Here is a 14224-nt window from a genome sequence, read left to right as displayed (position 1 = left end):
CATGTAAGTAGAGGATGCATCCTATGACATGACTGTGGTGCACAAAATGTGAGCAATTTTTTTTATAGACCTCTTTACAACCCTGTGCATAAACAGAGTGGTTGGGTATGGCATTAAACCAGGCACTTTTCATTGGTGTTCTGCACTAATGCTGTAGGAGCCTGGCTGATTTTGTTTTTCTGGTGCAAAAACGGATTGGTGGAAGATTGCTGTCGCTATAGTGCATGAGTGTAGTGTTGTCACTATTGCGTTTAAAATGTTTCATTGTAAACATTGTGGCTTCACAACAACACCCGCTCTGATTTGTTGGGTGCAGGTCTAAGTTGGAATTTGTAGAACGAGAGGACTGTGACGCGGTGAAGTCACCTACGACACCTGTCCCTAGCAAAGACACCCCCAGCATCCTTGCAAACAAAGGTTTCATCTGGAGTAAACTTCCTTCTGCTATCTACAGCCTTACCTCCAGGGTATGCAGCGAGACATAATCCTCTTCTTTGCGTACAGATGCAAGCAGCATGAAAGGGAACACCTGTTTTTGCATAACCAACAACTACTGCTTTACTAATGGGTAGCAAGATTTTTTTTGTTTTTGGCTAAGCTGTTTTCCTTTGGGAGAATTACCTTCATAATTTATTATTGTTATTTTTTTTTTGGGGGGGGGGGGGGGGGGGGTTGGGGAGGGGTTATATATTCAAAAGGCAATAAGAAACCTGGTGCTTGAGTGTGAACTATGTATTCCCTTTCATGTTGTTGCTTCCTTGACCTGCTAATTTTTTGTATAGCCTAAGTATGGATTTTGTTTGCAATACATTGCATCATTTTTAGGAGAGTACTCTAGTAGAATGGATAGTTGGGCTAGTTAGTATGTGTTCATTTTGGGTGGAAAACAGCACAAACGAACGAAAGGCAGAGAACAGGGAAACAGCGCTCGTCTGTGTGTTTCTTTGTTCTCTGTTTTCTACCCAAAATATGGAAATGCCATTGAATTAAAGCGACACTGAGGACATTGAAGTTGGTCTATATTGGTAGGATACCACATTCTGATCACAAACAGATCACTCTCACTGAAAATGGAGCCTTCATAAGCTAAAGAAGACCATAAAGTGAAATACACGGGTTGCCTCATTGACCAATTTTGCAAGTAAAATGCATGTGTCAGCATTGATTCTTGTGTGCATATCCCAGGTGGTGGCAACTAGCCATTTTCGGTGTAGACATCATGCGTTTGAATCAAGTGGCGGGAATATGTTCAAAATCAGTTTTCTCAGCCATAAATTTCTCTTTTCGTGCCAGAAAGTGCTGGAGAATCAATTTTTACGGAGAAAAATAGCTGGATGGAGTTATCCTCGGTGTTCCTTTAAGTGACCAGTAAGACTGTATCATGACCACACGTTATGTGTGCTTGGTACATTGGTTCATGGAAGTGAACAAGTCACCAGAACCGAACGCAGTCCAGTGGTATTTATTTTCACATAAATGAACAATGCACTGTTTTTTGTCTACACAGGCATTATCTATTTTCAGTAAGGAGTAGAAGTTTGGGGTTATTGCTGCAACAACAACTGAGGCCATTAGGCAGCAATTTGCAACAACAACAAAAACTCCCATATTAGTTTATTTATACTAGTTGTAACGATTGCTTCAGCAGTTCTGTTTTCTCATTGCATTTTGCTTGCCTCTTCTGCACATGCCTCAGCCTTTGCACTGTAGCCTTTGTAAGATATGGGCAAATCGTAAAGCCAGCTGTACCAAATCATGACTTGATGTCTGCTTATTTTTATTCCAGAAGCAGCTGTGAATTGTTAAAGGGCACTGTTGATGTATGGGCCAGTTTTTGTGGAGTGCAGCAACTGGCAATGTGCCATGGTGTTTTTTATGTACTTTAGTAACAATTTAATGATGGCCACCACGTACGAAGAAAGTGCAGCCCTTCAATTTCATGTACACACCTACAGGAATCTCCGTCTGGTGCCACCAAGGGCAGCATCCCTGGAGGAGGGGACGATAGTGACCTTCTCAATGAGCTCGATGGATCCACCACTCCGGGCGAAGAGGGCACAGGCTTGGTGACTCTCAGCTTTGGCGGCGAAGGAGTTGAATTGAGCACTGGACCGGGTCTGGCCACTCGCGACCAAGATGACTTGCTGCTTCTTCAAAGCATTCCCAAGGTGATAGCCCTGCCAAATGAGGACTGCGGCTTGCCCCTCTCCATCTTCTCAAAGGCAAGCAGCCCTTGTTGTTCTTGAAAGGTTAGCAGTGGTGGAGGAAAGGCTGTTAGCATGCTTTTTTTTTTTTTAGGATTTTGAAGAGGGTAGTTTCTTTTGTTTTGTTGGGGAGTGACCGTTTTTTTAGGATTTTGAAGAAGGTAGTTTACTTTGTTTTGTTGGGGAGTGACCTGTTTTTCTTCCTTTTGTTTTATTTCTTGTCTTGAGAGCAGACAACCTGTGAAAGAGTGTCTGTACCAGGGCTTAAAAAATTTTGGCCCTGTAGTTTCTGGTAGCGTATTTTAGTGCACCAGCACTTATAGTGGCCATCTGGGTGTTGTGTGTTTGTCTGAAGCCAGTTTTGTGGCAGGCTGCTCACCTGCCCACCGTGTCAGACGGCAGCTCAGTTAATCGCCAGAGGCTGCTCGGGAGAAGCAACCCGAGTCGCAACCCTTGTGCCACTGTGCCACTGCTCATCTGCCTACTGGGTGGATTACTTGCCAAGGTGTAGCCAGTGGTAACCTGGAGAACCTGGGGCGTTAATTAGGCGGCTCAGCCCCTAAGCACACAGAGCTAAGCGGAATGAACAGCAGCGGTTAGGAGGAAAACGTGGTTCGAATGACGCTTGCACTGTAGCTAAATCGAAGAAGGTGGCCTGGTAATTAGGTGGTAGCCATGGTACCACCTAGTAGGTTGTAGCTCCAACTGACAATTAACACCATGCTAGCACACATATCCACATTTGGCCTAATTACCCAAATTGACTTTTTTTTTTTTTTTTTCACTCTGGCCTGGACTTGAGGCATGCACATTAGCTTATATTGATGCCTCTGCTGGATGTTTTCAATGCTTGCCAGATGTCTGAAAAGAAATTGAACAGAGATTCTTCTATCTTTTGTTGCAACATAAGGGAACTCTAAACTGATCTTTTTAGCTGTTTGTAGTGTTTCCATTCACTATCCTTTGTGTTGTTTGTGATATAAAAAAATGGCATTTGCTTCATTGGTGAAACCTAATGCCGCCATTACCCAGAACGGGAAAAAAAGAACATGGTCATGAGCATATAAAGAAAAGTACAGCATGATGATGTATGATTGTCAAAATGTTGGGAGTGTTGGGTAATTTCCACATTGCTGCTATTAATGAAACTAGGAAATTCACCTCAAATGTAAATAAATATAGTAACTCTTGTGTAAGGTGGTCCAGACTGCTTTTAAAGCACTATTAAGCAAAGTTCAGTTGCGAACAGCTTGTGGTTCTGTTCACCTTGCTGTGAATTTTAAACTGGACGTCCTGTGACTGATTTTATGTAATGTACCATTTATGACATACCTTGCTCTGAGTTTCGGATTAAATTGACTGCCCTGTGACTGAGGTTATGCAATTTGAGGTCACAAATTTCAAAATGTACTGCATGGATAGTAGTATATATGCCGTAATGCTCTTATGGTGGGTAATGCGGCGAGGAATGTTTTATATCAGTTGGAGTTGAATATATTCAAGCATACCTATAGAAGCACATGAAGCTACCTAAAGTCACACAGCTTCTTGACTCTCATAAGTACAATATGTAGCACATTTGTAATAAAATGCTGTGACATGAATTCATACATAAAATTGAAGCATAAATACAAGGATGACATATTTCGAGAGAAAGCAGTTGCAGCTCAGTCTAACAGAGTTGAATGGAGACGACAGAAAATGCCTCAGATTCCAGATCAAATTGGATGAAGTTACGCTGCTAGTTTTTCCGTAACTGCAGTCAGTAATCAGCATGTCATTGACTCACCCATTCTCTCTCATTCTCCCAGGGCTCGCTGTGTTTGCCTTATGTGTCTCTGCCCATCATAGATCTTCTGAGTGACATCAGCATTCGAAGCTGTGTTGTGGGGGCCACCAACGACCTCTTCAAACAAAAGAAACACCTCTTTGATGTCATCGTGGAGGTACGGGTGCTGTGCGCTACACTGATTTAATACCATTGCCTGCTGTGCTCATTGCACTGCCTTCCTGCTGTTGTTTCATAGGATGAGCTGCAAATCATTTGGAACATTATGACAAGGTCTGTTCATGTAGTGAATGTGCTAAAGGTAACAGCGAGGAAAGAATTAGACTTTGTGCCTGCTATTTAATGCCCGTACATGCGGTGTTGCAATACGCTGTCTTCTGACAAAGCACAGTGTTTTTAGGCCTTTCCAGGGCTGTGGTGAAGCAAGTATAAGCTCACACTTGTTACATATGGTCATAAAGGGACACTTGTAAATTTGGGATGCTGGTTGTTATCCAGTTCATAACCTTTACTAGGCATTTCGAATGCCTGAGCATTACACGGTTAAGATAATTTTACTCCTAACCTTGCTGTGCTCTAGAAAACTTCTCACATACCATTGCTAACATCTCATTCCGTAAAGCAAGCAATACTGTATATACGAAAAGATTGTTGAGAATGGCGTGCAGGAAAGAGCAACCCCTTATTGCAGACTGATGCAGGGTTAGTGTGGCTGTCGTTGTTCAGCCCTGATGTTTACATAAAGTGCCACCTTCTGCTGGAGCCCTCTCTAAGTTCAAGTAATTTATTAGTATGTCAGGGGAAGAGCGGAAACTTTTTAATGTAGTTCTGATCCTCAAATGCATTTCCAGTGTATTGTAATATCTATCGACTGATAACTGATTATTCTATTTATTAGCTTGCCCACAAATCTGAAGCACTGGGTGAGCTGCCTAACCCTGAAGAATTTAAATTTAACTTTATGACAAGTATTGAAAAGGGCTTGAAAAAATTAAAGAGAATGTAAAAAGTGTTGGAATCCATAAAATATGGCCTTCAGGCTCTCACATTACAGTATTTTTGCTCCGTACAGTTAAGTTAGTTAGTTACTTGAAATCTTTTTTTTATCCTTTTTTGGGGGAATTGGGAAAATTTGGCTCAAGGTATTTACTTTTCCTGCCTTACATATGCCTTTAATCCAATGGTCAGCAGTATTTATATCTCCTCCACGATTAATTTCCTCCAACAGTTACTCTGAGCTGCAACTAGCTTCATTGCTGCCATGTAGTTTAGTACCATCTCAATGTATGATGTTTATCCATGGCAGGTGGATGAGTGTAAGATCACAATCTTGGACAATGACCTTCGACGACAGCTCTACCTCACCATGGAAGACCTTCGGTTTGCAGACTATGTGGTCAAGAATGTTCTTGATGACTCACGAGACCTCTTCCTTGATGGCACATGTCAGTATACCTGCAGCAATTCCAGTACTCTCTGGCATGTTGTAATTAAGGCCCCTAATTTTCTGTGGCAAAAGGTCTTAAATTCCGCTTGAGAACAGGAAATCTGAAATATTCCGTTAACACGTGCGGCCTTTTGCACAGAAGCGGCCGCGCGCTTCGCCTCAATGGCCACCCAAGGTCGTTGAGAAGTTGGCTTTTCCTCACAGCTTACGAGCTTAGGGGATGAGCTTGCTGTGGGTATCTCAAAGAACAGCGAAAAAAAAAAAAGAAACGCCCTGTATTCGTAGTCTGGTTTCATATTAATGTGAGATGCTTTTTTATGAATAAGATAATTAAAAAAAACGCATTCTATTTGTGGAAATATGGTAATGTTGCTTTTGATAGGCTCCAGTGTCATGACATATCTCATAGAAGCATGTGGGCATGTTTCTGCCAGAACAGTAGTGCCTGGTGCACTAGCTTGCTTGAGCTGATGGGGAAGCAAGCATGTCAGGGCACCACCAGAATTGCTTTTGTTTCCAGATTCTGCATTTTAAGACAATTCAGATGATTAAATGATCACATTCCCATTATACTATTATTCCTACTGACGTCCACAAACAGCACAGTAAATCCTCTTTAATATGAACTGATTCAGACCGTAAAAATATTCGAATTAATTGGGTTTCTGTATTAACTGAGCAGAGCAAAAAAAAATGGGACCCAGGCAAAAAATTTTGTTGCGGGAACACGCTATGTTTATTTGATTGTCATGTAAAAAATGACCCACAACTAGTAGCCCTTGTTGGCCCCCCTCGAAAAAATGCTGGGGTCCCCAGATACAAGTTGACGTATAATAACCCCTCTTTCAATCCGTCCCACCACCAAAACATGTAACGATGCAATCTGTGGTCATAAGGGCAGCAATTTGAAGTCAGTAGACATCAAAAGCGAAAAGACAGCTCTCCACCCTGCCCTCCGTGCAAGCCCGACTAGCAGCAAACCGAACTGCAAACAGTTCTATAGTTTCAGAGTCCGGCGTGATGTAAGCCCCGGAGATAATTGCAAATTTGCTGTTGTGCTGCCTACCGCTCGTCTGAGGAAGTGACTGCCAGTGTGAACAAGCCAAGTAGATGGGTGCAGTTGGGATTTTCTTTTGCGGAACAAATCTGCATCACAACACCGCGGCCGCCACATTTTCTGCAGAACGGGAGCCATGACTAATACGGATGCATAGATCGACTGTAGTAAATATTGCGTCATGTGTCTACTCTGCTTCATCCATTCTGTGCACACAGAATACACTTGCTATACCAATTTAATCGCATAGCAGTGTCATGAATAATGAAGCATAACCACGAGAAACATTGCAAAGCTAAGATAAACAGTGCAAAACAATGACCACACAGTGCTAGCACACCCAGTTCACATTTAGCCTTACTACGCAAATTGCTCAATAATTTTTTTTGCGCTGGCATCAGTCTGCAGCAATGCCTCACAGCTCCGAGCAGCCGTTGCTTCACTGGTTTGTGGTCAAATTAGGATCTGGTATTACCACATAGCGCACCAGATCTTCGAATTAACGAGGCTAGTGCAGGCAGCCGCTTTGAATTATCCGGTCAAATTTACATTCGAAATTATGGGACCGCAGAAATTCTTTGAATTAGCAAGGTTTTAATGTACCATCAAAAAAAGATAGTGTGGCCGCTAACACACAACCTGTCACAAATGCTAAAACCGGGAATTTTGTGTGGAATCATGGAATAGTAGGGACTTCAAGTTTAGATATGTGAAGCTTGCTATAGTTGCTCATTTAAATTGCAACATTGTAAAAATAGAGCATAATTAAAATTTTTTTTTCTGATATGCACCTGATTTGGCATTTTAGCTGCTTGGCAAATATATTCTGAAATCTTGTTCATTTTGAAAGTTAGTACGCCATAAACTGAGGGGTAAATGGCTGTCTCCATGTAATAACAAAATAACTAATAAGCTACATTAGGCAAAGCTCAGCTTAGAAGAATGGCAGCCATGCATACATCAAGAACTTTTCTTTGAAGTGATTTTGTGCCATATTCACATTGGGCACACACACACACCCTACACACAACTTTAATCTTGTAAACCTAGAGAAACCTATGTCTGAACTATGGAGAGAAGTGGTCACCACAAACCACACTTTATTTTTATGTACAGAACTTGAAAAGCTAAGGAAAAAGCATTTCTCGCAATTTTAAGATCAACACATCACTTTGCAGCTTACTTCTAGAAGATGCACTTATTGACATTTCCCGCGTTTTTACGTCCTTAAAAGAAGCAAAGCTTGTAAACATGCTATGAAATTTTAAGAAAGGCCTAGGTTTTAGTTCTCTCCCACAAAGGGGCACATTTAACTCGCGTATGGCACATGATGGCCTTAGTTGCTTATGTGCCATCAAACACAACGTAGCGCAAGCTGATTTTTGCATACTGATTATAAAAACATGCTTCGCAGGGCTGTGAGGCCTAGTTACGTAACATAGGGAAGGGAATTTATTTTTGCTTTAAACTGCTTTTGAGCAATATGCATGAGTGGCTTTTGTTTGTAGCATGATGGCCTATGTGACTTTACTAAACGAAAAGGGAAAAATGGAGTGACCTATTTGATCACACTTTCAAGTGGAGCTATGGTGTGCATGTTGAAGCATTCTCTTATTTCTAGGCTGGCAAGGTGGTGAAGAGTGGCTGAGGTCCGAGTTTAAAATCTACCTCATAAGTCTTCTGAAGACTGCTCAGCTAGAAGGTGGGTTGCCCTTGATTTCATGGCTGTGGCTGCTCATTGCCTGCAGCGGCAGTGGCTGCACCTAACTACTCTTATTGGGTTGAAAATGATCTGCACCACATTTTACTTCTATAACTGTGGTACGTTATTAAGGTGAAAACCTTTTATGGCTCATGAGTGGCGTGGGCAGAATGTGTCACGCTTTGACGAATCCATAGCCAATCCACAATCCAATCCATAGCCATCACACAAGCCAGTCTATAATTAAATCCATAATCCAACAAGCAAAACCATAATCCACAATCCAATCCAGAATCCAAAAGGGTGTCGATGAAGAAAGGGAAAAAAAAGAAAACTGCAGTCTAGGTGGGAATCGAACCCGGGCCTGCGACATGCGAGACTGAGACAATTCCACTGCGCCACGACGGTTCGACGTTTGCAGCCGAATCAAGGTGCATTTAGTGAATGCAGAGTTGACTTAGAAATGTATCTTCGAGATATGTACTGAGGCACACATGAGTAATTATGAGCAGACGAATTACAGATATCGCACTTAACCAAGTACAAAAGTACGTTTCTGGTAAATTTACTTCTTGCTACTTGGCGTGTCGTAGCGCCATCTTGCGGCACCCACTGAAAACCTCCCTCGCAATGTATGATGCTGGCCCATCAGATGGCGCGTGCGTAATAATGCAGTGGACTCCAGCTCGGCCACTTAGCCATGCCTCGAGACTCAAATTCAGATGGCGGACCACGCTCAGCTTTCGCATTTTTGCACTTAAGGTGACTTAAGTGCACCTCCTGTTGGGGGTGGAGAAATTCCTTGCACTGCAGCAACGAGCACAGATCACATTACAAACATGCCACAGCACACTTTAGAGCTCTGGTATGGTAACCTCAACCTTCCAAGTGGAGCTAGCTTCACTTCACTTCACTTCACTTTATTACCTTAAAGACCCCACTTTGGGGGTATTAAATAAGGGGTGGGAGTACAAATATAGATTGAATATGATTGCTTACATGATATTTACGAAATGCATATTTAAATTGTTAACAAAACTTGATTGGCAGGTGATGGCATCAACGTCGCGGGGAAGGCCATTCCAGTCTTTAGCAGTGCGAAGAAAAAACGATGCGGAAAAAGTGATGGTGCAGCTGCGTTGGCATGAAACTGCAGTGGATGGCCGGTGCGATCAGATATGCGAGCTGGCGGTGTGATGTAGGGTGGTTGTCCAAGGGAACTGTAAAAAAACTTATGGAACAGACTAAGAGAAGCAATGCGACGATGATGGGCAAGAGTTGATAAACCTGATTGTCGTTTAAGTGACGATACACTGATGTCGTATGAATAGGCAGAATGAATGAACCTCGTGGCGCGATTTTGGACAGATTCTAGTGAACTGATGAGATATGCTTGTTGCGGGCTCCAGATAGCAGATGCGTATTCTAGTTTTGGTCGGATGAGTGATTGGTAGGCGAGAAGTTTAATTAATACTTTGAGGGTCGTGCCGTAGATGACGTTTCAAAAACCCAATGACCGGTTAGCTGATGCGACGATGTTCGTTACACGAGAACGCCAGGAGAGATCCTGGCACAAGGTGACACCTAGGTACTTGTATGAGTATACGGATTCTAGTGGAATGTTAGCAACGGAGTAAGTGAAAATATGGGGGTTACGCCGGCGGTGAAAAGATACAAGTTTACATTTATTAGGATTAAGCGACATTAGCCAGTCATCGCACCAGGCATGCACTGTGTCAATATCGTTTTGGAGCTGTGATTGGTGTTGGAAATTGTGCGGTAAATAACGCAATCGTCTGCAAACAGACGAACATTGCAAACCAGGTTTGAGGGTAAGTCGTTTATATAGATTAAGAATAGGAGGGGAGCAAGTACAGAACCTTGGGGTACGCCTGATGTTACTGGAAGAGGATTGAAACTCTGGCTGTTAACGAGAACAAACTGGGATCGGTTAGATTAGAGCAGGTTTTGGTTAACCGGCACGAAACATCCATTACTTCCATGGCAGAGGAAAGGTCTCCTCACTGTTAGTGGCGTGTTCCTTGTGTGTCTGGAAGCTTTAGTTTGTGCTTTTTAGAATGCCAGCGGCAACACCAGAGTTTTCTTGTTGCTTTTATCTGGCATTTCATCTGGTGACAATGATATCGCTCTTGGCTCCTTGCCACTCATGTGACTGCCTGAGCTGAGGATGTAATTCTGTCAGTCGAAGACATCATGCTGTGCACCTCCACTTATGTCACCTACGCATCAGTTTCATATGTTATGTTGACCACCTATAAAACTTACAGTGTAGGATTGGACGTGACATGGTTTTTTCCAGTCGGTCTGTTCCCATTTAACATACGTAACAGTTGGCTACCTTATATATACTTGTTTAAGTAAGGGCTGTCCGTTTTTTGGCTGCGCCTTTTTTTTTCGCGGTTTTCACTGCGGCTTCCAACTGTGGTTAAAAATTGTTCATCTGCCGTAACCGCCTGAACTCGCTGTGTGGTTTCTGGGAACTGCTAAAGCACTGAGAGGCGAGTGGTTATCATTTCATGTGAGTATGTGGTAGTGGGAATTTGCATGAGGCTTTGCGGGCATCGACAAAAGTTTGGCCACTTTTAGCACATCTATTGGAACAGTAGATCTTCTTCTAAATTAGTGTGTCCTTGACATTTGCACATTAAAATATTCTTACTTTTGCTTACTCTTAGTGACAAGTTTGTCGTGGCATCACGTCATGGCAAAAAATATTAAAAAGTGAAGAAACTTGTTGTGGCATCTCAGCTGTTGTATTTTTGTCTCGTTTCCTGTGCACAGATGCTATCAACACGAAGGACCAGGAGGCATTCAATACTGCCTTTCTCAGTGCCTGGAAGACCACGCACAACTTCAAGATGTGGAACAGTGTGGAGCACCCTTGTCTCGCTGACATACCAGCAGGGTGAGCAGGTGTAGACTGTTGATGCCATTTCCTGCGTAGAGAGATGAACCGAATGCTCACTTGCTCATATGCTCACCTTTTTGTGTGGAATGGTCACTGTAGCTGAAATTTTGAAGTGCAAGGAAAGAAAGAAGAGTTGTTTTGCGAAATCATTGGTTCGTGCTTTATTTCTCTCTGTTTGAATATGCTTCTCTTGTTTCCTTTTGTGCAAATTGACTTTGCTGGATATTCTAGTTTTCTTTCAAAGGGTGGGTCAGATTCTTTATTTTTAGTCGTCATTTGCTCCATGTTATGTTTGGTCTTCTGATAACTCTGTCACATGAACAGTTTTGATTCTGGTTTGGTTTGGTTTATTGGGGTTTAACGTCCCAAAGCAACTTAGGCTATGAGGGACTCCGGAAATTTCGACCACCTGGGGTTCTTTAATGTGCACTGACATCGCACAGCACACGGGCCTCTAGAATTTCGCCTTCATCGAAATTCAGCCGCCGCGGCCGGGATCGAACCCATGTCTTTCGGGTCAGCAGCCGAGCGCCGTAGCCACTGAGCCACCGCGGCGGGCAGTTTTTATTCTGATTGAGTCCAGTCCCAATTGAAGTTTAGTGTGTTCTTGACATGCAGTGCTGCTATGTGTCACTTGATCCTGATTCACGAGTTGGCCTGCTAGACATTATGCAGCATGCACTTGTAGTTGTATAAGTTGCAATAAATTGAGTTTGTCATGAAGTCAGGCAAACCCATACTGGTTAAAAAAAAGTCATTTTAAAATTTTACGCCTTTAATTTGCATTTCATTATTTTCTGACTGTGAGCGTAGCATTGGCAGCTGCTCAGTCGAAATCAAAAATCTCAATTGCACTTTGGGAACTGGCTTTGTGTTGAGTACTAGCAGGTTTGACTGCAATTGAAGTTGCCTGCGGCCACGCAGGATCTGCATTGAGTGCGATCCTGATCGACTCGATCAGGTCAGCAGCAACATTGTTACTGCCCTGACCCTGTCTGTTTTCTCCTGCGTCTTTGTCTCCGTTTTCATATACTTTCATAAATTTGTTCTATGAACTGCCACATTGTGTCATGCAATTGAAATTGCTTGGCCATATTTGTTGATGCCTTGAGTGCCCGGATAGGGGTGGCCTAATGAAGCAAACCATCATTTGAGCATGAATTTCAATCACTTGGTCGACATGGGCTTGCTGACTTTGTATTGTAACTTCCATTCTCTTTCTTAGGCACTACTACAAGGGCCAGCTGACAGTTGCTGATATGAAGCTCCGGATCTCTCAGTAAGAAGGCCCATGCAGTGCTTACACTTTTCCAGCTCCTTTAAACACTTTTTTTTACGTATTTGTATATTAGATCCTTGATCATAAGCAAATCATACAAAGAATGACAACAGATATACCCTCAAATATTGAGTCCTTGGAAATCACTCATGCTTGCACTTGCACAAGGCACACTATCAGTTTCCATGCTAGGAATGCTTGTGGAAAATAAGTCTTTAACCCAACCTCCAGCAGACCAACCATGATACATGACGCTTTTTGGCTCAGCTGCCCTTTTGCTGTTAAAATCAAATCACCATCAGTTTCTACAGCTCACATGGAAAACAAACTTTAATGTCATAGGGACGTCTTCAGAATTTTATCTTGTGTATCCAGAAGATGGAGCATGAAATTTACATGTTCATTTTACATTAATTACGTCACCTGTGGTTGTGTGGGCACCACTGGCATTTCCTTAGAAAAAGAAATGTAACCTGGACTGACTTTAGTCGACTATGAGTTATAAAAATCATGCTTACATTAATCTTTATTTCTCATTGCTTATGATTGCAATTATAATGACCAAAAGTGACTTGCAGGACCCATTGGCCTCATGATGAGTGGCTGCTCAGGACCACTCATCATGGCACCCAGTGGCAAAGAGTGCCTGTTTCTCTTTAGGCAGTGTTTGCTTTTCTGTTCAACATTGTCTAGAGTCATATAAGGCTAAGAAATGAGCTGTTTATATCTGCTGTAGAACACATTGTGATTTGCATCTGTTTTACTTCGTTGACTACATTTAAAGCCTGCATGTCCTCATCAAACTCTGCTTGTATTGTAATGCACATTTTTTTCTTTTACTTACTTTTTTAAAAATTCACCACTTCTGCAGCCCGGGTGTTATCACAAGTCAGAGTGTACTCACTGTGCTCCCACCTAGTCATCTTTTCAAGAACTGTGCAACAATAGGGGCACTCTGCATCTAACCAGCTTTCTGCTCCCAGCGGCTGCATAGCTCCAGGTTTTTTTCATGCTTTACCGTGTGGTTATTTGTAACTTTGATTTTTATATGCGTTCTATCATTCTTGTGTTTAATTGATTATATACGTCGTAAAACGTTATTGCTTGTTTCTGAAAGCACAGAGGTCTGTAACATGGAACATGGAGAAAACTTGTAAGCTTGTAAGAAAACTTTACTAATCATTTTTAATAACAAATTAGCGACATGAGTATGCAATCCGCTAACACCAGCACTGACCAGAGAGTGTGCCTCTTCGACTTTTGCATCCGTCCTCGATGCCTGACAGTTTTCCATTCCCCTGTGCACCTGCTATGCAGCTCCATCCAAAACTCGGAAAGGGGCCGCAAGCTGAACCAGGCTGTGGTGTCCACTGGGCGAGCCATGGCGCAGACCACAGGCAAGGTTGTAGGTAAGCAGCGAGTACTTTAATGCGACAGAAGCCACTACACAGCGGGCCTGCAAGAAGGGCACGCCACCTGGTGTTGCTTGTTGAACATTTATACACTGTGCCACTTGGCGATGTCCATCTCTGTTTCTCGGTTCGGGAGAGCGATTCTTATTTACTGGCACGAAATAGTCCTGTCATTCTGTCGAGCAGGGATTTCAAATGTAGCCGACATCACTGACTTTCTAAAAGCAACGCTAGTAGCTTGGAGATAAAGTTTGAAAAATGGCGTGCACAATCGTGGGTGCCACGCCACGAGGGGTTTTGAAGTTCCGTTTCCAGTGAAATCGGCATCTTTATCGTTAGAATGCGGTAATTTATTGATGCAGGTTTTAGTTAGATTTGTGCTCAGTGTTCTTTTAAGCACATTTG

The 14224-nt window shown here is 42.6% G+C and overlaps 1 protein-coding gene across 1 annotated transcript in view; it reads left to right on the top strand.

Moving 5' to 3' along the window:
• Window positions 1–14224, top strand: part of LOC149341845 (late secretory pathway protein AVL9 homolog) — a 39907-nt gene that overhangs the window by 20449 nt on the left and 5234 nt on the right. The window contains exons 9-16 of the mRNA XM_089544092.1: window positions 317–467; window positions 1956–2222; window positions 4016–4150; window positions 5300–5438; window positions 8119–8199; window positions 11002–11125; window positions 12354–12407; window positions 13725–13816. Of these exons, the coding sequence (XP_089400218.1) occupies window positions 317–467; window positions 1956–2222; window positions 4016–4150; window positions 5300–5438; window positions 8119–8199; window positions 11002–11125; window positions 12354–12407; window positions 13725–13816 (1043 nt within the window). The remainder of the gene's footprint in view (window positions 1–316; window positions 468–1955; window positions 2223–4015; window positions 4151–5299; window positions 5439–8118; window positions 8200–11001; window positions 11126–12353; window positions 12408–13724; window positions 13817–14224) is intronic.

The sequence above is a fragment of the Amblyomma mixtum genome, chromosome 5, assembly GCF_055824585.1.
Source record: "Amblyomma mixtum isolate Tamu chromosome 5, ASM5582458v1, whole genome shotgun sequence".
NCBI lineage: Eukaryota > Metazoa > Arthropoda > Arachnida > Ixodida > Ixodidae > Amblyomma > Amblyomma mixtum.
The sequence above is the reverse complement of the archived record's forward strand: the minus strand, read 5'-3'. Positions and strand labels throughout refer to the sequence as shown.